Here is a 23725-nt window from a genome sequence, read left to right on the forward strand (position 1 = left end):
GGTCACCCCAAATTCACCATCAGATCACATGTCTGTGGCCACAGCATGAACCACAAAAATCACACATCCACTGTTTCGTTCAGAATTTTTTTTTCTTGTTTTCCTCCTCTAAAAACTAGGTGCGTCTTATGGAGCGAAAAATATGGGTATCGCCTGGGTTTTGCCCAGTCCTGGTTGGCCTTAGAGAGGTGAGCTCCCCCCCAAATCTCCTACCCTCCTGCTCCGGTGCCCCCGCTTCTGCTGCTGCTGCTCCACCAGCTCGATGGCGTAGGCAGGGGGAGAGGCTGCCCGCATGCTGCGCATGATTTGGATGCTGTCCTCTGGCAGGGGGGGCAAGCCCAGTTCCTGGCGCTTCTTCACCTTCATGGCCTGCAGAGCGTCAAAGCCTCCCAGGGTGAACTGCAGAGGCAAGAGAAAGAAAGAGAGAGAGAAAGAGTTGGTCCAAGGCATAGCTGTCAACTTACAGATTTGAAAATAAGGGACCAGCAGCCTCGAAAATAAGGGCTCGGCAGCCAAAATAAGGGATTTTCAGAGCACAGGTATGTTCGACTTCTGAGCCCCTCCGAGCCAAAGGCAGAAAGCCCAGCCAGCAGCCAAACGAAGCCTCAAGCGGTGGTTCCCACAGCGTAGCAACCCGGCAAAGCGGACGCAGCAAGGAAAACCACCGTCACCTCTCCGCTGGGAAGCGCTGAGCAAAGGCGAGTCCCCAGGCAACGCAGCCGATTTGATTGGCACAAGGCATGCAAGCTCCACCCCCCAGTCGTTCTCAGACTCCTTATTGGGTGAGCAACGCAGCCAAGCAACACAGTTGGAGCCTCCCTCCTCCCTGGCCGGCAGGGAGGGAGGGAGAGGAGCTGCTTCCTTTGAAACCCGAAAAATTTAAGGGACATCATCAATAAGGGACAGCAGCGGGACACGGCACTGGGATAAGGGACTTTCCTGCCAAATAAGGGACGCTTGACGGCTATGGTCCCAGGTGGGTCTTCAACAATGCAGCCTGAGCTGAGCAGCTGGAGGCGGTGGGTCATCAGAACATCAGAAGGGTCTGGATCAGGCCAGAGCGGACCCGTTCCACCCAGCATCTTGTTCTCACAGTCGCCCCAGTCAGCCAGAAGCCCACTCTGCTTGTCCTCAAGCACTATTTGTTGGAAAGACATGGCAAATTTAACGAACAAATAAGCAGGCAAATGCATATTTAACAGGAAATCCAGCAGGACTGAACTGATGTGCTTCTGCAAAACAATTCCTGCGCTCTTGTCTTGTCCAGCTGTTGCTGATGGTGAGAGAGATAATTTTTTGCTCCATCGGGGGAAAGTACAAAGTTCGAAACACAGCTCCAATACATACCATTCCGTAGCCGCCGCCCCCCAGCCACAAAATTAAGCTTGCAAAAATCATGCAAGCTTTTTAATGTGCAATGCTTTATAATGTTTTTATATGTTTAATATATGTTGGAAGCCACCCAGAGTGGCTGGGGCAAGCCAGATGGGAGAGATACTAGCTGCTTTGCTGCTCAATATAATCCAGTTGGACGCAGGTGGCGCTGTGGGTTAAACCACAGAGCCTAGGACTTGCCGATCAGAAGGTCGGCGGTTCAAATCCCCACGACGGGGTGAGCTCCCGTTGCTCAGTCCCTGCTCCTGCCAAGCTAGCAGTTCGAAAGCACGTCAAAGGTGCCAGAGGAGGGCAACCAAAATGGTCAAAGGCCTGGAAACGATGCCTTATGAGGAACGGCTAAGGGAGCTGGGCATGTTTAGCCTGGAGAAGAGGAGGTTAAGGGGTGATATGATAGCCATGTTCAAATATATAAAAGGATGCCATATAGAGGAGGGAGAAAGGTTGTTTTCTGCTGCTCCAGAGAAGCGGACACGGAGCAATGGATCCAAACTACAAGAAAGAAGATTCCACCTAAACATTAGGAAGAACTTCCTGACAGTAAGAGCTTTTCGACAGTGGAATTTGCTGCCAAGGAGTGTGGTGGAGTCTCCGTCTTTGGAGGTCTTTAAGCAGAGGCTTGACAACAATATGTCAGGAGTGCTCTGATGGTGTTTCCTGCTTGGCAGGGGGTTGGACTCGATGGCTCTTGTGGTCTATTCCAACTCTATGATTCTATGATTCTAAGTGCAAGTAGATAAATAGGTACCACTCTGGCGGGAAGGTAAACAGCGTTTCTGTGCACTGCTTTGGTTCGCCAGAAGCGGCTTAGTCATGCTGGCCACATGACCTGGAAGCTGTATGCCGGCTCCCTCGGCCAATAAAGCGAGATGAGCGCCGCAACCCCAGAGTCGGTCACGACTGGACCTAATGGTCAGGGGTCCCTTTACCTTTATAATCTAGTTGGCCTCTGTTATTTTCTCCTACCAATAGGTAAAGGGAAAGGGACCCCTGACCATTGGCCAGCATGACTAAGCCGCTTCTGGCGAACCAGAGCAGCGCACGGAAACGCTGTTTACCTTCCCACCGGAGTGATACCTATTTATCTACTTACACTTTGACGTGCTTTCGAACTGCTAGGTTGGCAGGAACCCATTAAGGACTCTATATGGGCTCTTGGGTACCCCAGAAGGGAAAGAGAGCAGTTTTTTTTCTTATCACATATGGAAACTGAGCTCTGAGTAAGCGCCTGGAACCCCCGACATCTCTCGCCACTCGGAGACCGGGGTGGCACGTAACGGAGCGCTTTTTCTTCGAGTCCTACGGCAGGCATGATTTGCCACAGGCCACAAACATGCATCGCTTGAGCCAGAGCTGTTCCTGTCGAAAGGCAAGCTCAGAACCTCACTCACCACAAGGACCTTCCAGAGCAAAAGCAAAACTTTCTTCATGGGGAAGTGGGGAGCGTGTCCGCTGCAGAACTTGGTCACCATGGTGAAAAGAAGAAGTGCAAAAGGCTCCTCGCCGTGTAGAGGAAAACCTAGGAGGGTGAGGTGGGGAGACACAAGTCAAAAGGGGCCGAGAGTAGGGGGGGGCTTGGAGGGCTATGGATGCAATACAGATGCAATAGGAAGGAAGAAGGAAGTTAGATTAGCCTCAGCCAGAGGCAGGGCCTTTTCAACACTGGCCCCGGCCTGGTGGACTTCTCTGTCTCATGAGACCAGGGCCCTGCAGAATCTGATTTCTTTCCGCAGGGCCTGTAAGACAGAGTTGTTCCGCCTGGCCTTTGGCTTGGAATCAACTTGATCCCCTCCCCCTCTTTCCTTTTCCCTTTCTCCTTCTGTGATGGAACTCCTATTTGGGGGCTTCCCTGGCTTTTTTCTGGCCCACGTAGGACCAGTCTGGATAGTTGGCCTTGGTGAAGATTTGACGTTTTCATCCCCAAAAAGTTTTTGATTTGAGTTTCTACTGAAATGAGGCTGCATTTTAATGTTGTATTTTAATCTTGTTTTTAAATTGTATTTTAATCAATTGTTTTATACCTGGTGTTAGCTGGCCTGAGCCCCGTCTTGGCTGGGGAGGGCCGGGTATAAATGAAATTTATTATTATTATTATTATTATTATTATTATTATTATTATTATTATTAATTAATAGTGGTAGAGACATGTACTGGACCGTCCACAAGTCATTCTCTTTATATGTTCTTCCCAATGCTTCCCCAGTGTTGTTGTTATCAGTTAGATTTCTTCTTCGCTTGCGAACGAGTCTCCAAATGACTTCCATTTAAATGCAAGGGTCTTTTTAGTGGTGGCTCCCCGTTCGTGGAATGCTCTCTCCAGGAAGCTCACCTTATTATCATTATATATCTTTAGTCATTATATATCATTATATATCTTTAGTCGCCAGGCAAAAGCTTTCCTCTGTAACCCGGCCCTTGGCCTTTAACTGTCTGTGGCCTTGGTAATGCTTCTAGCAATCGCATATAAATAAAAATTATAAAATTGCTGTATTTAAAATTGGTTCCCCCCCTTCATTATGTTTTTACTGTGATTTTTTTTGGTGTTAGCCGCCCTGATCCCAACTCTGGCCAGGGAGGGTGGGGTATAAATTATTATTATTATTATTATTATTATTATTATTATTAGACTACAGCTGCACGGATGTTATTGGAGATGGAAAGAAGCTAAAGTCCCGATCAAAGAAGAATGACAGATCAAGTTGATGGATTATGCTGAAATGGCTAAAATGTCCAGAAGAATCAGAAATTAGGAAGACCAAATTTTTAATAAGGAATGGGGGGAATTGATAACTTATCTCAAAAACCATTGCAAACAGTTAAAATCGTTAGTAGGATTGGAATAACACTTGTGGTTTAATGGTGAATTTTGGATACAACAGAGAGGTAAAATATTTGGATTATTATAAAAGATGCGGGAGGAAATGATTAACAATAAGACCCACAAACAGTTCGTCGCGTTCATTCCGGATCTTCCCCATCAACTTTGCCAACTCTACATATTCCGCCATCTTGACCTGCCATTCTTCCAATGTCGGAATTTCCATTTCTGAGCCAGATGTATCCCTGCAGCCGTCGTGGCGTACATAAACAAATTTACATCTTTTTAATAAAAATTTCCTCTCGGACTGGAGCAACTTTCTATTTTATGTGGCAGAACATTGTAAACATCCGAGAACGTTTGTAGGCTTGAGTTGAAATGTTTTGCGATGTGAAAATAAGGAACCGATTGACGTATAAAGAGGTGAAATATAAAAAGAAGATAGAAGGTAAAAAAGTGGCTGTAGAAATGCTAAGAATTTAGTAAAGATGTCTGGAAGTCAGAAGGAGGGAGGGAAGGAGGTCGATGATCAGTTTGAGCAATGCTTTAAGTTATAGAATTGGGTAACAGAATGTGAATACAGTGGTGCCCCGCAAGACGAATGCCTCGCAAGACGAAAAACTCACTAGACGAAAGGGTTTTCCGTTTTTTGAGTCGTTCCGCAAGACGAATTTCCCTATGGGCTTGCTTCGCAAGACGAAACATCTTGCAAGTTCTTGCGAGTTTGTTTCCTTTTTCTTAAAGCCGCTAAGCTGCTAATAGCCATGCTTCGCAAGACGAAAAAACCGCAAGACGAAGAGACTTGTGGAACGGATTAATTTCGTCTTGCGAGGCACCACTGTATGATAAATATGGAAAACTCAATAAAAATTACTATAAAAATAAAAAATATAAAAACAAAATATTAAAAAACCCAATAGGACCCACAAAAGGGAGGGAGGAAGACCAGGAGATTCTCTGGAAACTTGTTTCTATGTTGTATATACAACTGTAAAATTTTAATATGAAAAACCGAATAAATAAATTTATTTAAGGCCAAAAATTTGAAATTACAAGAAGTGCCAACAGTGGAGGAATGACAGATGAAGATGATGGACTTTTGGGAGTTAGCCAACCTGACCGGAAGAGTCCGTGACCAGAAGGAGGAGGAGTACCAGGAGGAATGGAGGAAATTCAAAGACTATTTAGCTAAATATGCTAAGATAATTTAAATAGAATTACTTGCAAGCATCAGATTGGCCTAGGATTAAAATAAGCGATGTTGTAGAATATTATGGTTTTTTAAAAAAACGAAAAGAAAGAAAGATGTTAATTGACTAAGTAAATTTTATGTGAAAATAGTTTTGGAAAACTGCTACAATGATTTATATGGAAACTCAGCCAGGGGGACTTGAGGAAGTCACCTAACAATGTGAACAAAAGTGGAATTATTACAGGTGGGATAAACGTTTGCTTGTTTTCTTCTTGATGTTTTCTTTTTATTTGTTTGTTATAAATTTGGAAAACTAATAAAAAAAAATTGACACGATATTGACTTTGAGAGATGGGAAGTAATGTGGAACAAAACAATTAAATTTACAGCATGCGTGGCTCTCCAAGAGAATTTAATGAAAATGATGTACCGTTGGTACATCACCCCGAGTAAACTGGCCAAAATGTATAGGTGCTGTCAGGGAACTGCCATCAGTGCCGGAGGGAGAGAGCAAAAGCCAGAGGGATTATAGAGAGCCTCCAGGGATCGGGAGAATCAGCTCCTCTTCTGGGGAAGAGAATAAATGCAGGAGTCGGATGTGGCGAGGCAGTACCACGAGTCCTTGCCCGGGACAAGCGGGGAAGGAAGGGGTCCTCCGCTGCCCACGCCCTCTCTGCGCAGAAGGCTTTCGCGCAGAGAGAGAAGGCGGAGACTGGACGTCAAGGAGCTTTTATGCCGGAAGAAGCTTAAGAAACGCCCACTCACGGATTCTGCCAGCGATTGAGGCGGCCACGGGAGAGTGGCTCTCCAGACAGATAAAGTTTACATTAGCAGCCAGCCAGGGAGATGTTTGCCCTGCTTGCGCACAAGCAACCCCTAGTAAACATAACAGGTGCCAAGACAAATTATGTTGGAAATGTAAGGTGAAGGAAGGGAACTTCCTACATATGTGGTGGTCCTGTGCTAAGGTCAAGGCTTTCTGGGACATCATTTACAATGAATTAAAAAAAAATATTAAAATATAACTTTAGCAAAAAACCACAGGCATTCTTATTAGGGCTAATTGATGAAGAAATTAATAAAAAATTATTTATGTATGCCACAACGGCAGTGAGAATCCTCTTGGCTCAAAGGTGGAAGCAGCAAGAGATCCCTACATTGGAAGACTGGAGAATATAAATGGTAGAATTTGTGGAGTTGGCGAAGCTGACGGGGAGAATCAGGAATCAGGAAGAAAAATATCAAAAGGACTGGAGCAAATTTATTTATTATTTGAAAGTGAAGGAATGGGTTTCTGTGCAGTCAGTTTGAAACGGGACCCAAAACCCCCCTTTTCTTCTTTCTCCAAGGGAGCATTTCTAAAATGCATTAACTTGAGCTGGTGAGCAAATGCATAACAAGAACACAGCTGTATAAACAAAGCTCTCTCCTTTATCAGTCACGGCAAAGGATGATCTTGGCTGTTCCAGTGGAGTAGCGATGACATGTCTGGGTCTTATCTTACCACACTCTGATGCACGGACCTAGTCCAGGAACAGCGCCACAGTGTGTTCTTGGAGTTGGTGACCTCTTGCTCCAAGATAAGAGCATAGGAATAGGAATACCCTTTTATGGTCAGGAGTACAGGAAGGAATACCCTTTTATGGTCAGGAGTACAGGAAGGAATACCCTTTTATGGTTAAGAGTACCGGAGCAGGAACATCTGTGATGCCAACCTGCGTGTACAAGCTGACGTGGCTGGATTCCTGGGGAAGGGGGAGAGGGTGCCTGGAGGATGTATATAGTGCATGAAATTTCTCATTTCTTTGGACTTGCTGTGGACTGACCACGTAAGTGCCTTTCTGCTGCTCCGGAGAGCAGGAATAAAGAACTCTTTCTCTGAACCAACCCTCGGTGTCATTTGACTTCCTTCCTCCTGTCCGGGAGCAACGCAGAGCCCACCAATTGGTAAAGTCTAATAAGGCTACAAAAGAAAACTGTACTCATTTAAAAACGTTTGTAGCATTAACGTGAAATGTTTTGTAATGTGAAATTATGATGCTGATTTATAAATAAGAATGTGATTTCTTAAGGTGATTATAGATAAAGAAGTGATTATGGGAATGCGAAAGATATGTTATAGGCTATTGGGATGCCAGAAAGAGAGGTAGAAGGAAGTCAAAGCTCACTTTGAGCAAATAAGATGTTGCGAATATGTGTATTGTATTGAATGAAAATGGAAAAATTCAATAAAAATTATGTTAATTTTTTTTTTGGAAAAAAAATAAAATAAATAAATTTATTTTTAAAAGGTAATGATTATAGACTACACAGAGGGAGGAGAAGAAAGCCCCCCCCCCCGTGCCCAATCAGAGAATTGACAAAAACCTACTGAGCTCAGTCCTGAACGTATCACGGGTGGCCTTCCACGTTGGGGGGTCCGTCTCCATCTCCACCCGCATGGCTTCCACCATTAGGTACATGACGCTCAACAACACCCTGGCGGGAAAGCAGAGAGGAGAAATCAATGTCCCAAACCACAGGAAGGGAGGCGGAAAAATGCCCCGCCCACTTGGGGCACCAGCCCCGCCCACCAGGGGTACAGGTGACCCTGAACCCATTGCCCATCCCAAGAGAATGAGGCCCCCCAATGAAAAAAATATTCCCAGCAAGGACTTCTCAAATCCAAAAGCCAAAAAGGAGCCCTGGGGGAAAAGATTGGAAGAATGGCCACTGGTCCCATCACCTCCTGGCAAATAGAAGGGGAAGAAATGGAGGCAGTGAGAGATTTTACTTTCTTGGGCTCCATGATCACTGCAGATGGTGACAGCAGCCACGAAATTAAAAGACGCCTGCTTCTTGGGAGAAAAGCAATGGCAAACCTAGACAGCATCTTAAAAAGCAGAGACATCACCTTGCCTACAAAGGTGCGTATAGTTCAAGCTATGGTTTTCCCAGTAGTGATGTATGGAAGTGAGCGCTGGACCATAAAGAAGGCTGACCGCCGAAGAATGGACGCTTTCGAATTCTGGTGCTGGAGGAGACTCTGGAGAGTCCCATGGACTGCAAGAAGATCAAACCTATCAAACTTAAGGAAATCAGCCCTGAAAGCTCCCTGGAAGGACAGATCCTGAAGCTGAGGCTCCAAGACTTTGGCCACCTCATGAGAAGAGAAGACTCCCTGGAAAAGACCCTGATGTTGGGAAAGATGGAGGGCACAAGGAGAAGGGGACGACAGAGGACGAGATGGTTGGACAGTGTTCTCGAAGCTACCAGCATGAGTTTGACCGAACTGCAGGAGGCAGTGGAAGACAGGAGTGCCTGGCGTCCTCTGGTCCAGGGGGTCACGAAGAGTCGGACACGACTAAACGACTAAACAACAACAACAAACCGGGGGGGGGGTGCTAGTGGGATTACCTGGGGGGGCGCTAGGAGGCCAGGGAGGTAGCAAGGAGTGGTGGAGGTGCAGATGGCTGAATCAAGCTCATCTGATTGGAATTTGAAGAAATGTGCAATTAATTATTTTGCATTTTACTGGGTCATTTACCAACAGTCCCAGGGCAACATCAGTGACTCACCTGAGCTCAGTGCTGTCAGCTAGGGAGATGGCTGGCTTCCTCAAGGCGCTCCCAGATGCTTGGCTGTTGCTGGAATACATAGAAAAGATTGAGTCAAATACCACCAAATTGTTCCTTCTGGAGAGTTTAGATTGGGGGTGGGGGGGGGGCGGAATCACTGGCAATTAATTGTACCCTGGCAGATGGCTTGCAATTGCCGGACTTGGGAAAAGCATCCGTCTCCTGCTAGCAGATGGAGGGGAAGTACGACAATCCCGGAACGTGGCAGCTTTTAAAATTATTTTTAAATTATTATTTCTGACGACCAGGGTGAGCCAGCACGGCTGGATTTTAATCACCACCTCGCCGCCACCCAAATTTGCTTGCATGCCACGAACCGCTTCTGAGACCCTTCTCTATGCAAACCATCAGAGGCAAAGTGAGTCAGCGTATGAGAGAGAGAGAGAGAGAGAGAGAGCCTTTTTAGTGGTGGCCCTCAGAATGACAGCCAGGGAAATTATTTATTATTTCTTCAGTTGGGCCAAAACAAACAAGATGAACTTTAACGGGGAGAAATGTAAAGTATTGCACTTGGGCAAAAAAAAATGAGAGGCACAAATACAAGATGGGGGACACCTGGCTTGAGAGCAGTACATGTGAAAAGGATCTAGGAGTCTTGGTTGACCACAAACTTGACATGAGCCAACAGTGTGACACGGCAGCTAAAAAAGCCAATGCTATTCTGGGCTGCATCAATAGGAGTATAGCATCTAGATCAAGGGAAGTAATAGTGCCACTGTATTCTGCTCTGGTCAGACCTCACCTGGAGTACTGTGTCCAGTTCTGGGCACCACAGTTCAAGAAGGACACTGACAAACTGGAACGTGTCCAGAGGAGGGCAACCAAAATGGTCAAAGGCCTGGAAACGATGCCTTATGAGGAACGGCTAAGGGAGCTGGGCATGTTTAGCCTGGAGAAGAGGAGGTTAAGGGGTGATATGATAGCCATGTTCAAATATATAAAAGGATGTCATATAGAGGAGGGAGAAAGGCTGTTTTCTGCTGCTCCAGAGAAGCGGACACGGAGCAATGGATCCAAACTACAAGAAAGAAGATTCCACCTAAACATTAGGAAGAACTTCCTGACAGTAAGAGCTGTTTGACAGTGGAATTTGCTGCCAAGGAGTGTGGTGGAGTCTCCTTCTTTGGAGGTCTTTAAGCAGAGGCTTGACAACCATATGTCAGGAGTGCTCTGATGGTGTTTCCTGCTTGGCAGGGGGTTGGACTCAATGGCCCTTGGGGTCTCTTCCAACTCTATGATTCTATGATTCTATTCTAGTTTCTATCCCGCCTGTCCTCCAAGGAATTCAGGGTGGCAAACATCTCCCCGTTTTATCCGCATAACAACCCTGTGAGGTAGGTGAGGCTGAGAGACTGGGGCAGGCCCAAGCTCACCCTGTGAGCTTCAGGGGCTGAGGGAGGATTCGAACTCTGGTCTCTCAGGTCGTAGTCCAGCGCTCTAACCACTGCACCACCACTGCCCCCATCACTGACCGCAAGCAGCAAAGGCTATTTCACTTTAGGACCACTTTGCCCAACATGAACCAACTTCCTTATCGTTCCAACACTGGCAAAGATATTTCTTTTGTTTCCTTGGGCATTTGGGCAACACTGGGGACTGGACATTTTTACTTTACATTTTAAACATGTGTAAGTTATTTTCTAAACTGCATTCAATCCTTCTCGTAAATCACTTCCGGACTTTTCGTCGTTCGGGAAGCGATTCATAAATTCACGTAAAGCTATGGCTGTTTTAGAATTGCATTTGCTTTGTTGCTGTTATTTTTTACTTAAATCTGGGGGTTTTGGGGAGGGGGTCATTTGTTTGTGGAAAAGCAGGATATAAATATTCATGCAAAATATAAATAGTGGGGAAAGCACGAGTGACATGCAAAACTGAACTGGCAGGATGGATTCAAGCCCCAAAGTGGTTTAACCTGCGCCTGTGTGGACACACCAGGTTTGATGCTAGGTGTGGCAGCCAAATATTTGCTCAGCACCGTTCCTCACCTCCTGGCCCCTGCCGCCTGAGGCAGTTGTCCCACTTTAGCCAATAAAGGTAAAGGGACCCCTGACCATTAGGTCCAGTCATGGCCAACTCTGGGGTTGCGGCGCTCATCTCGCTTTACTGGCCGAGGGAGCCGGCGTACAGCTTCCGGGACATGTGGCCAGCATGACTAAGCCGCTTCTGGCGAACCAGAGCAGCGCACGGAAACGCCGTTCACCTTCCCGCCGGAGCGGTACCTATTTATCTACATGCACTTTGATGTGCTTTCGAACTGCCCTAGCAATGCGAGAGAGCAGCCACTCCATAATTTGTCAAGCTCTTTCTCCTCAACGGCACCAACTAGACTACAGAATCTGGCTGCTCATGAGTGTGTGTTGGGGGAATAATAATAATAATAATAATAATAATAATAATAATAATAATAATAATTTATTTATACCCCGCCCATCTGGCTGGGCTTCCCCAGCCACTCTGGGCAGCTTCCAACACAATATTAAAATACCGTAATGCCTCAAACATTAAAAGCTTCCCTAAACAGGGCTGCCTTCAGATGTCGTCTAAAAGTCTGGTAGTTGTTTATCTCTTTGACATCTGGTGGGAGGGCGTTCCACAGGGCAGGGGCCACCACCGAGAAGGCCCTCTGCCTGGTTCCCTGTAACCTCACTTCTCACAGGGAGGGAACCGCCAGAAGGCCCTCGGCGCTGGACCTCAGTGTCCGGGTAGAATGATGGGGGTGGAGATGCTCCTTCAGGTATACTGGACCGAGGCCGTTTAGGGCTTTTTAAAGGTCAACACCACGGAAACGTACTGGGAGCCAAAGTAGGTCTTTCAAGACCGGTGTTATATGGTCTCGGCAGCCAGTCCCAGTCACCCGTCTGGCTGCCGCATTCTGGATTAGTTGTAGTTTCCGGGTCACCTTCAAAGGTAGCCCCACATAGAGCGCATTGCAGTAGTCCAAGCAGATCCTGGACAGATCTGCTGCCACTGAAACATATTTCCATCCCTCAAATCCCTTGTCTGACGACCAGGGGGGTCCCCGATGCGTTGTCCACCATTGCTTCACCTACCCAGTCCTTGCACAGGTTGCTCTCGCCACACCATAGCCTGCAGCAATGAGTTCCACAGGTCAGTCTGCGAGTTTTTATGAAGCAGAACTCCCCCTCCCCAATGCACACCTGATTTATTTATTTTTTTAAAAATTGAAATAACAATTTCCAGGAACAGAGTCAAAAGGAGCCCACACTAAAATGCCATCATCAGATCCTGTTTTCTTACGCCATCTCCATGTTCAGCAACTCCAGGAAGGCAGTGAAGGTCCCCATCTGGTACAGGAGGAAGTTGTTGTGCCGGGACCAGCGGAGGACGTCTGCCTCTGTGTCGCACTCCCCAAAGACCCCTGGGAAGAAGAGAGGAGGGGAGGGGAGGGAAAAAGCCAGTAAGGGAGGTGGGCATGAGACATGAGACGATGCTGTCAATTTGCATTTCTTAGTACAGAAAGTATTGATCTGGTGTGCAGAGATCTTCCCTATTCTACTTAGCTCAAGAGGCTTCTGGAAGGTTTCTTTCTATGTGAAAGAAGCAGGCAAGAGGTTTCTGGTGTTTGGGTTATTCCTTCCGGGAAGCTGAGTACAGCTGGTACCTGTGATTTTGGCTTGTGTTCAATAATACATTTCATCTACTTTCTCTTAAAGAGAAAATGTTCTGCCCCAAAAGCACGTTGCATTTGGGCTGCTGTTTCCACCCAGACCAAGACGACTTGGTTACCTTGCGCCAAGTAGAGGATCGCCCGGGCGACTTTCAGCCTCTTCTCCCTGTTGACGACTTCCAGCCCATCCAGCAGCCGCATCACATAGGCCTTCTGCTGAGCCACGTCCAGCTCCGACCACTGCTTGTCCTTCACTGTGGGAAAGGAAGGACCCAAAAAACCAAAGTCTGAACATCACTGCCAAATGGCCCCCCTCTCTTTTCCCTAGCCCCTTTCCAGGAGTTCAGCTAACTCCACCGGGAGTTCCCTGGTTGGCACTGAACCATGGCAGGGCCTTTTCAGTGGTGGCTCCCTGCTCTTGCCTTCCCTGGCAAGGTGCGCCTGTCTCCATCGCTATTAACTTTCAGGAGAAATGAGAAAACATTCCAAAGAGGTCCGAACATCAATGTCTAAAACTCCTGGTAGAGGACAAGGATCTAGAGATCACGCTCAGGGTGGCCAAATTCTGTGCGACTGCCGTAAAACTTAGGGAACAAGCTGTGCTACCAAAATGATTAAGGTTTTAAATGACAATTTTAGCTTATATTTTAGTGATCAAGATTTTTAACTGCCGCTATATCTGAATTGTCTCTGTTACACCCAACTGCAATTCAATGCATTCCTGTTGTGTTTTACGATTTTCCCAATAGTGTAAGTGAGCCGGAACTGGTCTGGGACCGTAATAATAAAATTCAAAGATACCTTGTGTTTGGAAATCCTCCTCAAAGCACCTCCTGTTAGCGGCAAACTCTGGCTCCTCCGTGTAGCTGTACAGTTCTGTCGGAGAAGGGGGAAAGAGCGGGAGACGAATCAGCACCTGCCAGCGCTACTGTCCCTGCCTGTTATGTACTGAAGTTCTCATTTGGGCCAGCAGGGGGATACTGTAGATAGCTATGCAAATGAAGGATCAAAAGTGACGTTCAGTGATTGGATAGTTTTAGAAAGTTGTTACAGTTGCGTTGTACTGGAGCTCTATATATTTTTTTTTTATAAAATTTTTATTGGGTTTTCACATTTTTATAGACATACAAACATAAAAAGACACAACAAAACACGTATAATTTCATAAACTTACTTTCATTCCCTTCTTTCCTTGACTTCCCCACACCCCCCTTCCCACATTCCAATTTCATTAATTATCTCAGCAAATTATTTTCTCCCATCTCTTAAATGTTATTCTTGTCTTTTCTTAAAGTTTATCGCTTTTTCTTGGCCCAATTTTACTTATCCAGCTTTATACATTAAATACTTTCTCTAGAGTCGGCCTAAATTCTCTCCCACAAATTCCCTCCTTAATATGTTAAACCAAAAATCATTATATTCCCATTCTAAATCTCAGATTTTCACTATTCTACTCTCCCCTCCCCCCTTCCCCGGTTTCCGTCCCTTCCCAAACCAATGTCCTCAAAGAAAAGAAACCGTTTTAGCCCGGATTTCTCACATCCGAGGCCCTTAAGCCCCAGTTAGTCTCTCTCCACCAGTTTTGTTGGTAGTCCATTTTGTTGGCCTTCTCTTCTCGAGGGGGTTCTGCCACCAGCCCCTCGTATTTCCCTCTTTCCAAATCAGCCAAGAGCAGTTTCTGGCCAGGATCAATCAGTCTCCCATAGTCCAACCTGAAGAAGAAGTCCCAATCATACTTGTCTGTTTTTTTATAATCCAATATTCGAGTTATTCCAGGGGCTTCTTCCTTTATCTTTCTCTCCTTCTGCAGATTTGTAATCCACTGATCATCTTCTTTATTTCCTTTGTTTCCAAAGGTTGCAGGCTCTTGGTTGGTTTTTTCCACTTGCGTTTCCTCTCCTCTTTCTTCTTCTTTTCCCCCCAGTTCCAAAATTATCTTTTCTTCTGCAGCTGCAGAGTTTTTTTCCATCCACTTTGTGTCATCAACAGAGTTGTTTAGTTCAAGATTGAAGGTCATCAATTGTTCACTCATAACAGTACTGTGCTCTTGTAGAATTCCCACAAGACAAAACATTCTTTCTATCTCTGCCCATACTTTTCCTTCTGCAGCCATTGCAATGTCTTTAGTTCCCTCCAGGGGAGTTTCCATCAGTTCTTTTCCAACAATCCGTTACTTTGTTGTTCACAGTCACCTTGTTTCCAGTCAGTTCACTTTTAGTGTAGCATTTTCAATCCAAAAAGATATTATTAACACAGTTCCAATCTTCAGTCTCCCGTTTGACAGCTCTTTTGACAGCTGTCAAACTCCTTATTCTTTTTCTCGGGCTCACACACAGGGCGCTTCCCGGGTCTAGGGGGGGGGGGGGGTCAGCCAAAAAAGAAAGACCTCTGAAATTCCTCTCTCTTCCTCTCCAGCACAAATACTTCTTAATCCAATTTATGAAAGTTATCTGTTTAAACACCAGAGTCTTTTCCGACCTAGTGGTCCTCTCTTTGCTTTAAATCCTTTAGTGGGGGGGGGGGGGGAGTGTGGACTTCCTTTTTAACACGTCCCCCCGATCGTACTTAAATTCCAGGATAAAATCTTTTAGTGCCGAAATTTCCTTCTACTCACGGGTTACATTTTCCAGTCCAATTTCAGGAAGAAAGATAGCGCTCTTCGGTCATGGCTCGCGGCTTCGCTCCGCCGAGGTAGCGATGGACTCTCAGCACCACGCCGCTCCCCAGTCCACTCCGCAGCCTTTAAAAAGGCTCTTCGCGGGTCGGGGAGGGCGCTTAGGGTGCCCACCGAGTCACCAAGTCCGCAGGCTTCCGCGCCTGCGGTTTTTAAGGGTCCCCGTGTCGCCGGCACGGCAAGACCCGTCCTCAACGGAGCCGATTCCCTCCGGAGCTCGGAGGGAATCCGCCATTACCCGTTCGCGCTATCCCGGAAGTCCCTGTACTGGAGCTCTATATAAGCAGGCTGACTGAACCCTTCAGTTCAGTTCTGTTCTGGCCTGTGAATAAACAAGAGCTGTTTGAAGAATCGCTGTGTCGTCTGATATGTTCACCCACAACTTAACACTGCCCATCCTAAGAGCAGGGCAAGCAAGGTAGCTCAGTGGGTAGAGCACGAGACTCTTCATCTCAGCGCCGTGGGTTCCAGCCCCATGTTGGGCAAGAGATTCCTGCACTGCAGGGGGGGTTGGGCTAGATGACCCTTAGGGTCCCTTCCACATCTAAAATCCTAGGATTCTTTAAAAAATAAATAAAAATAATTTTATTTATGGTTTCCATTTATATACATTTCAATAGTTTAACAACAGTTCTAACTCAATGTGCAGGAAATGATAAGAATAAATTTAACGAACCACAGAAAGAGGAGGAAGGAAGGTTTGAAAGAGGCCTAGGCAAACTCGGCCCTCCAGATGTTTTTTTTTCTTCTCCAAAATTTTATTGATTTTCCAAAATTTTAAACAAACAAACAAAAATCATAACTGAACTTGATCCAATCTTAGTAACATTGTTAAATGATCTCCTCAAATTCCCTTGACTGAATTTCATTATATATCATTGTAACGGTTTTCCCCCCTTCATGGATCACTGCCTTGCCGTGGCGAAGGGGCTTGAAGAACTCAGAGAAACTATGAACTACGCCGAGCAGAGCCACCCAGGACGGACAGGTCATAGTGGAGAGTTTGGACCAAACGTGATCCACCTGGAGGAGGAACCGGCAAGCCACTCCAGTATGCTTGCCAAGAAAACTCCATGGACAAAGACAACAAAACAAGACCTGGGGCTGACTGTGGCTCAGATCATCAGCTTCTTTTGGCAAAATTCAAGCTTAAACTGAAGAAAGTAGGAAAAACCACTGGGCCGGTAAGATACAATCTAAGTCAAATCCCTTATGAATACACAGTGGAAGTGAGGAACAGGTTTAAGGATTTAGATTTGGTGGACAGAGTGCCTGAAGAACTATGGATGGAGGCTCGTAACATTGTACAGGAGGCAGCAACGAAAACCATCCCAATGAAAAGGAAATGCAAGAAAGCAAAGTGGCTGTCCAACGAGGCCTTACAAATAGCGGAGGAGAGAAGGCAAGCAAAATGCGAGGGAGATAGTGAAAGATACAGGAAATTGAATGCAGATTTCCAAAGAATAGCAAGGAGAGACAAGAAGGCCTTCTTAAACGAGCAATGCAAACAAATAGAGGAAAACAACAGAATGGGAAGAACCAGAGATCTGTTCAAGAAAATTGGAGATATGAAAGGAACATTTCGTACAAAGATTACCATAATAAAGGACAAAAGTGGTAAGGACCTAACAGAAGCAGAAGACATCAAGAAGAGGTGGCAAGAATACACAGAAGAATTATACCAGAAAGATATGGATGTCTCGTACACCCCAGGTAGTGTGGTTGCTGACCTTGAGCCAGACATCCTGGAGAGTGAAGTCAAATGGGCCTTAGAAAGCACTGCAAATAACAAGGCCAGTGGAAGTGATGGTATTCCAGCTGAACTATTTAAAATTTTAAAAGATGATGCTGTTAAGGTGCTACACTCAATATGCCAGCAAATTTGGAAAACTCAGCAGTGGCCAGAAGATTGGAGAAGATCAGTCTACATCCCAATCCCAAAGAAGGGCAGTGCCAAAGAATGCTCCAACTACCGCACAATTGCACTCATCTCACACGCTAGCAAGGTTATGCTTAAAATTCTACAAGGAAGGCTCAAGCAGTATGTGGACCGAGAACTCCCAGAAGTGCAAGCTGGATTTAGAAGAGGCAGAGGAACCAGAGACCAAATTGCAAACATGCGCTGGATTATGGAGAAAGCTAGAGAGTTCCAGAAAGACATCTACTTCTGCTTCATTGACTATGCAAAAGCCTTTGACTGTGTCGACCACAGCAAACTATGGCAAGTTCTTAAAGAAATGGGAGTGCCTGATCACCTCATCTGTCTCCTGAGAAATCTCTATGTGGGACAAGAAGCTACAGTTAGAACTGGATATGGAACAACTGATTGGTTCAAAATTGGGAAAGGAGTACGACAAGGCTGTATTTTGTCTCCCTGCTTATTTAATTTATATGCAGAATACATCATGCGAAAGGCTGGGCTGGATGAATCCCAAGCTGGAATTAAGATTGCCAGAAGAAATATCAACAACCTCAGATATGCAGATGACACAACCTTGATGGCAGAAAATGAGGAGGAATTAAAGAACCTTTTAATGAGGGTGAAAGAGGAGAGCGCAAAATATGGTCTGAAGCTCAACATCAAAAAAACGAAGATCATGGCCACTGGTCCCATCACCTCCTGGCAAATAGAAGGGGAAGAAATGGAGGCAGTGAGAGATTTTACTTTCTTGGGCTCCATGATCACTGCAGATGGTGACAGCAGCCACGAAATTAAAAGACGCCTCCTTCTTGGGAGAAGGGCAATGACAGGCCTAGACAGCATCTTGAGAAGTAGAGACGTCACCTTGCCAACAAAGGTCCGTATAGTTAAAGCCATGGTTTTCCCAGTAGTGATGTATGGAAGTGAGAGCTGGACCATAAAGAAGGCTGATCACCGAAGAATTGATGCTTTTGAATTATGGTGCTGGAGGAGACTCTGGAGAGTCCCATGGACTGCAAGAAGATCAAACGCATCCATTCTGAAGGAAATCAGCCCTGAGTGCTCACTGGAAGGACAGATTGTGAAGCTGAGGCTCCAGTACTTTGGCCACCTCATGAGAAGAGAAGACTCCCTGGAGAAGACACTGATGCTGGGAAAGATGGAGGGCACAAGGAGAAGGGGACGACAGAGGACGAGATGGTTGGATAGTGTTTTCAAGGTTACCAGCATGAGTCTGACCAAACTGCGGGAAGTAGTGGAGGACAGAGGTGCCTGGCGTGCTCTGGTCCATGGGGTCACGAAGAGTCGGACACGACTAAACGACTAAACAACAACAACAACAACGGTTTTCCAAAATAAAATCTCATAAAATTTACTTAATCCTCTTAACATCTTTGCCTCTTTTCATCTTAACTTTAAACATGTTATTCTATAACTTCACATATTTAAATCCTTAGCCTATCTATTTTTTTGCAAGTGATTCTATTTAATTTATCTTAGCATATTTGAGTAAATAGCCTTTGAAATTCTTCCATTCTTCCTGGTGCTCCTCCTCCTTCTGGTCCGGCCCTCCAGATGTTTTGGGACTACAACTCCCATCATCCCTGACCACTGGTCCTGTTAGCTAGGCATGATGGGAGTTGTAGTCCCAAAACAGCTGGCGGGCCGAGTTTGCCTAGGTCTGGCTTGAAATGCGAGAACTACAATTCTACGATTCTAACCCATGGCTTTCCAGGTGATGCTTTTAGATCCATCCAAATCAGTGGCCATCGCTGCCTCTTGTGGCAATGAGTTCCACAGATGCGCTACATGAAGAAGCATTTCCTCTTATCTGTCCTTTCTTTTGTCAGTTTTTTTTAGCCTTTGCTCCTAGGGGTGTCGCTCCCTCTCCTTAACCCTTTTGGCTGTCCCATTCCAAGTCTGCGATATCCATTCCAAGATGAGGCGACCAGAACCCGCACACAATATTCCAAATGCCATCGCAGCACAGACTTGCCCAATAGCATTATGGCATTGGCAGTTTAAATTTTGATTATTTTCATTTGCTGCTTGGGGGAGAGGCCTTGGCACGTGTGTGCGCGCGCATGCATGTTCATGCGATTGCCAAGCCCTCTGCAAGAGGGACTTCCTATTTTTAGCTCAGGGGGCCTCTTGTCACTGGCGGGGCTGGAATGCCTATCGCCGGAGGGCAAATGGATTAGACAAATTTGTTGGGGAGAAGGAAGGCTTTTGATGGCTCCTAGCCACAATGGCTATGCTCTGCCAACTCTGGGGTTGTGGCCGACTCTGGGGTTTTGCGCTCATCTCGCTTTATTGGCTGAGGGAGCTGGCGTACAGCTTCTGGATCATGTGGCCAGCATGACTAAGCCGCTTCTGGCGAACCAGAGCAGCGCACGGAAACGCCGTTTACCTTCCCGCCGGAAGGTATCTACTTGCACTTTGACGTGCTTTCGAACTGCTAGGTTGGCAGGAGCAGGGACCAAGCAACGGGAGCTCACCCCGTCGCGGGGATTCGAACCACCGACCTTCTGATCGGCAAGTCCTAGGCTCTGTGGTTTAACCCACAGTGCCACCCACGTACGCAGACGCCCGCCCTATTCTTCAGGACCCTCTGTCTCCAACTTCCTGGGTGGCACCGTGCCAACGTTGCCCAGAGCCCTCCCTTGCCAGCGTGACTGGCACACACTCGGCCACCGCGATCCTTGGAGATGAGGAGTTCTCTATAAATACACCGCAATATTATTACACATCCTCTTACTGACGATGTTGTGGTCTAAGAGTGACCTGGCATGCAACAGATGTCTATTTTAAAAGCAGTTGGGAAAAGAGAGAGAGAGAGAGGTTTGCAATTAGTAGTTTTCTGGACACTGCAACTGAAATAAAGAAGGAATTTAAATTATTTGCAAAAAAAAGGGGGAGGAGAACTGTATAACTCGCTGCAGCAAAGAATTCTGGAGTGTCCGATCATTCAGTTGAATACTTGCAAAACTAATAGGGAGAATAAGAGAAAATACTATTCAAGAATTTAAAAAAGAATGGTTAACTTTCAAAGAAGATCTTAAAAATCATACGGATAATGTAAGTTTCCTGACAGATATGGATTAAATCTTGAAAACTGAGGGAAGGCATAGTAAAATCTGATTAGTTATTTGTAAGGAAAAGTAGAATAACTAATAGGAAATACGTACAGAGTTAAGATTGGCAATAAAGTATAAAGAGAAGAGTTGGAATTCTAATATGTGTGGTGTACATGTAGGATATGTAGGTATGTTGGGTATGTAATGTAATGTAATGTAATGTAATGTAATGTAATGTATGTAATGTATTGTATTTGTTAAGTTCTATGTAAAATGATGTATAATAAAGATTATTTAAAAAAAAAATAGAATTCTGGAGTGTACCTTTCGGAACTAAGAGTGAAATACTGCTGGAACTAAATATATTGCTGGTCTTGGTAATAATAAAATAATGATTGTATTATCAAAGCACCAATTTATTTATAAAATATACTATTATGGAGTGCCTTTCATACAAAACAACAAGGCAGCTTAAAGGATAAAATCAACGTAATAAACCAGTAAAATAGCAAAAATGTATTAAAAACAGCGACCCTACACACATGCAGATATCAGAGAGATTTAAAAATGTCTAATAAGAGACAGTGCCAGATATGCTTTGATGGTATCTAATGTGTCTATTCTATATAGAAGATTTTGGGGAGGGAGGGACTTATTAGGCTGTTCTTGTTTTTACTATGAATTTTGTGTTTTTATATTGTGATTTTATGTCGTGAACTGCCCTGGGACCTGCGGGTATAGGGTGGTATATAAATTCAGTGCTCCCCCCCCCTTTAAAAAAAATATGTTTCGGGGTACTCTCATTTTCCTACTCATATTGAAATACTGCCCTTCAATGAGGCCAAACGTAGATTCACAAAATGTTTAGGGGTATGCGTACCCCACAGAAAAAAGCACTGTATAAATGTAACAACAATTTCCAGGTTTCCCCTACAGTGCAATAGAGAAAAAGCACGGTGAACATTTAAAAACACTACAAAAACAACAACAACAGAAAAAGCAATTCAGATAATCCCATCCAAGAGTTTAATGATAATCTAGCTCGCGTTATGCGTGGAAACGGAAGGGTGTTGTGGGATGAGTGTTCAGATCCCCGGGCTCTCACTTGTGGGGTGCCTCAGGGTTCCGTCCTCTCCCCCATGCTTTTCAACGTCTATATGCAGCCACTGGGAGAGACCATCAGGGGGTTTGGGTTGGGTGTCCATCAATATGTGGATGGTACCCAGCTCTACCTCTCTTTAAATCAGACCCAGTGAAGGCGGTGAAGGTCCTGTGTGAGTGTCTGGAGGCGGTTGGAGGATGGATGGCGGCTAATGGATTGAGGTTGAATCCTGACAAGACAGAAGTACTGTTCTTGGGGAACAGGGGGCGGGCAGGTGTGGGGGACTCCCTGGTCCTGAATGGGATAACTGTGCCCCTGAAGGACCAGGTGCGCAGCCTGGGAGTCATTTTGGACTCACAGCTGTCCATGGAGGCGCAGGTCAATTCTGTGTTCAGGGCAGCTGTTTATCAGCTCCATCTGGTACGCAGGATGAGACCCCACCTGCCTGCAGACTGTCTCGTCAGAGTGGTGCATGCTCTAGTTATCTGCAACGCGCTCTACGTGGGGCTACCTTTGAAGGTGACCCGGAAACTACAACTAATCCAGAATGCGACAGCTAGACTGGTGACTGGGAGTGGCCGCCAAGACCACATAACACCAGTCCTGAGAGATCTGCATTAGCTCCCAGTACGTTTCTGAGCACAATTCAAAGTGTTGGTGCTGACCTTGAAAGCCCTAAACGGCCTCGGTCCAGTATACCTGAAGGAGCGTCTCCACCCCCATCGTTCTGCCTGAACACTGAGGTCCAGCGCCGAGGGCCTTCTGGTGGAACGCCCTGCCAGCAGATGATAAACAACTACCTGACATTTAGAAGACATCTGAAGGCAGCCATGTTCAGGGAAGTTTTTAATGTGTGACATTTTAATGTATTTTTAATCTTTGTTGGAAGCTGCCCAGAGTGGCTGGGGAGACCCAGGCAGATGGGTGGGGTACAAATAAATTATTATTATTATTATTATTATTATTATGAATCTCCCTTCTCCCAGGCATCACTCCCCTAAATCCAAACATGGGACCAGGGCCGGATTTAGGTTTGATGAGGCCATAAGCCAGGCATAGGCAACCTCCAGATGTTTTGAGACTACAACTCCCATCATCCCTGACCACTGGCCCTGTTAGCTAGGGATGATGGGAGTTGTAATTCCAAAACATCTGGAGGGCCGAGTTGCCTATGCCTGCCCTCAGCAAGCAACTGAAGGTAATGGGGCCCTTTCCATGTCCAGCTGTCCTTTGTCAACAACAAATTGTCACTGTTTTTTGTGTGGAATATATGCTATATGGTAATTGATGGACCTAATAGGTATCTCAAGCCATTTGCACATGTTGCCATGCAACCAATCCATGCAGAATGTAAAGTTAAAGGGACCCCTGACCATTAGGTCCAGTCGTGACCAACTCTGGGGTTGCGGCACTCATCTCACTTTACTGGCCGAGGGAGCCGGCGTACAGCTCCCGGGTCATGTGGCCAGCATGACTAAGCCGCTTCTGGCGAACCAGAGCAGCGCACGGAAACGCCGTTTACCTTCCCGCCACAATGGTACCTATTTATCTACTTGTAATTTTGTGCTTTCGAACTGCTAGGTTGGCAGGAGCAGGGACCGAGCAACGGGAGCTCACCCCATCGCAGGGATTCGAACTGCTGACGTTCTGATCGGCAAGCCCTAGGCTCTGTGGTTTAACCCACAGCGCCACATGCGTCGCTTCTACCCTATAAATAGAAATGAGCAAACCAGTGATATTTTAGGGAGCAGGCGGGACCCATGACTTACATCATTGGAGCCTGCACAGCACAAAACACTGTTGCTGTATGTAGGTTTTATTTTATTTGTTTTTTATCTTATATTTCGGAAATGTACATCCAGGTTTTTTTTCCTTTAAATTTTTTGGGGGCCCCCAAGAGAGTGGGGCCCTAAGCTATAGCTTGTCTAGCTTATACGTAAACCTGGCACTGCGTGGGACTCAGGCTAGGCCTGGTGCTTTTATAAGGCCCAGTGGGAAAGCTCTCTGCCCCAAGGAGCTTACAGCCTAGAAATCTATGTCAGGGGAGAAAGCAGAGGAAAGGAGGCAGCTGTTTGTGTGCAGGGGGGAATTTCTGCATTTACTCAGCTGCTGCAGAACTTAAGCTTAATTACTTCTTGGGCAGCTCTTATGCAGCAGGGTCTCTGTCTCCTCGCAGCAAATACTAACATGCACACGTTTAAGAGAGATAAGAAGTGATGGGTTTGTTTTTTCTGCTAGCTGCCGACACAGCGGGGTGGGCAGTGAGCTGGCGGAAGACATCCAAATCCCAAAACGCGA

General features: G+C 45.9%; 1 protein-coding gene across 1 annotated transcript in view; it reads right to left on the reverse strand.

The window, feature by feature from the left end:
- The window catches only part of STRIP2 (striatin interacting protein 2), a 72015-nt gene that overhangs the window by 27434 nt on the left and 20856 nt on the right, over positions 1–23725 (reverse strand). Inside the window, exons 3-9 of the mRNA XM_077935379.1 lie at positions 13455–13529; positions 12773–12907; positions 12284–12404; positions 8963–9031; positions 7777–7883; positions 2787–2914; positions 214–399 (exon numbers count right to left, since the gene is read on the reverse strand). Of these exons, the coding sequence (XP_077791505.1) occupies positions 214–399; positions 2787–2914; positions 7777–7883; positions 8963–9031; positions 12284–12404; positions 12773–12907; positions 13455–13529 (821 nt within the window). The remainder of the gene's footprint in view (positions 1–213; positions 400–2786; positions 2915–7776; positions 7884–8962; positions 9032–12283; positions 12405–12772; positions 12908–13454; positions 13530–23725) is intronic.

The sequence above is a fragment of the Podarcis muralis genome, chromosome 10, assembly GCF_964188315.1.
Source record: "Podarcis muralis chromosome 10, rPodMur119.hap1.1, whole genome shotgun sequence".
Lineage (NCBI taxonomy): Eukaryota > Metazoa > Chordata > Lepidosauria > Squamata > Lacertidae > Podarcis > Podarcis muralis.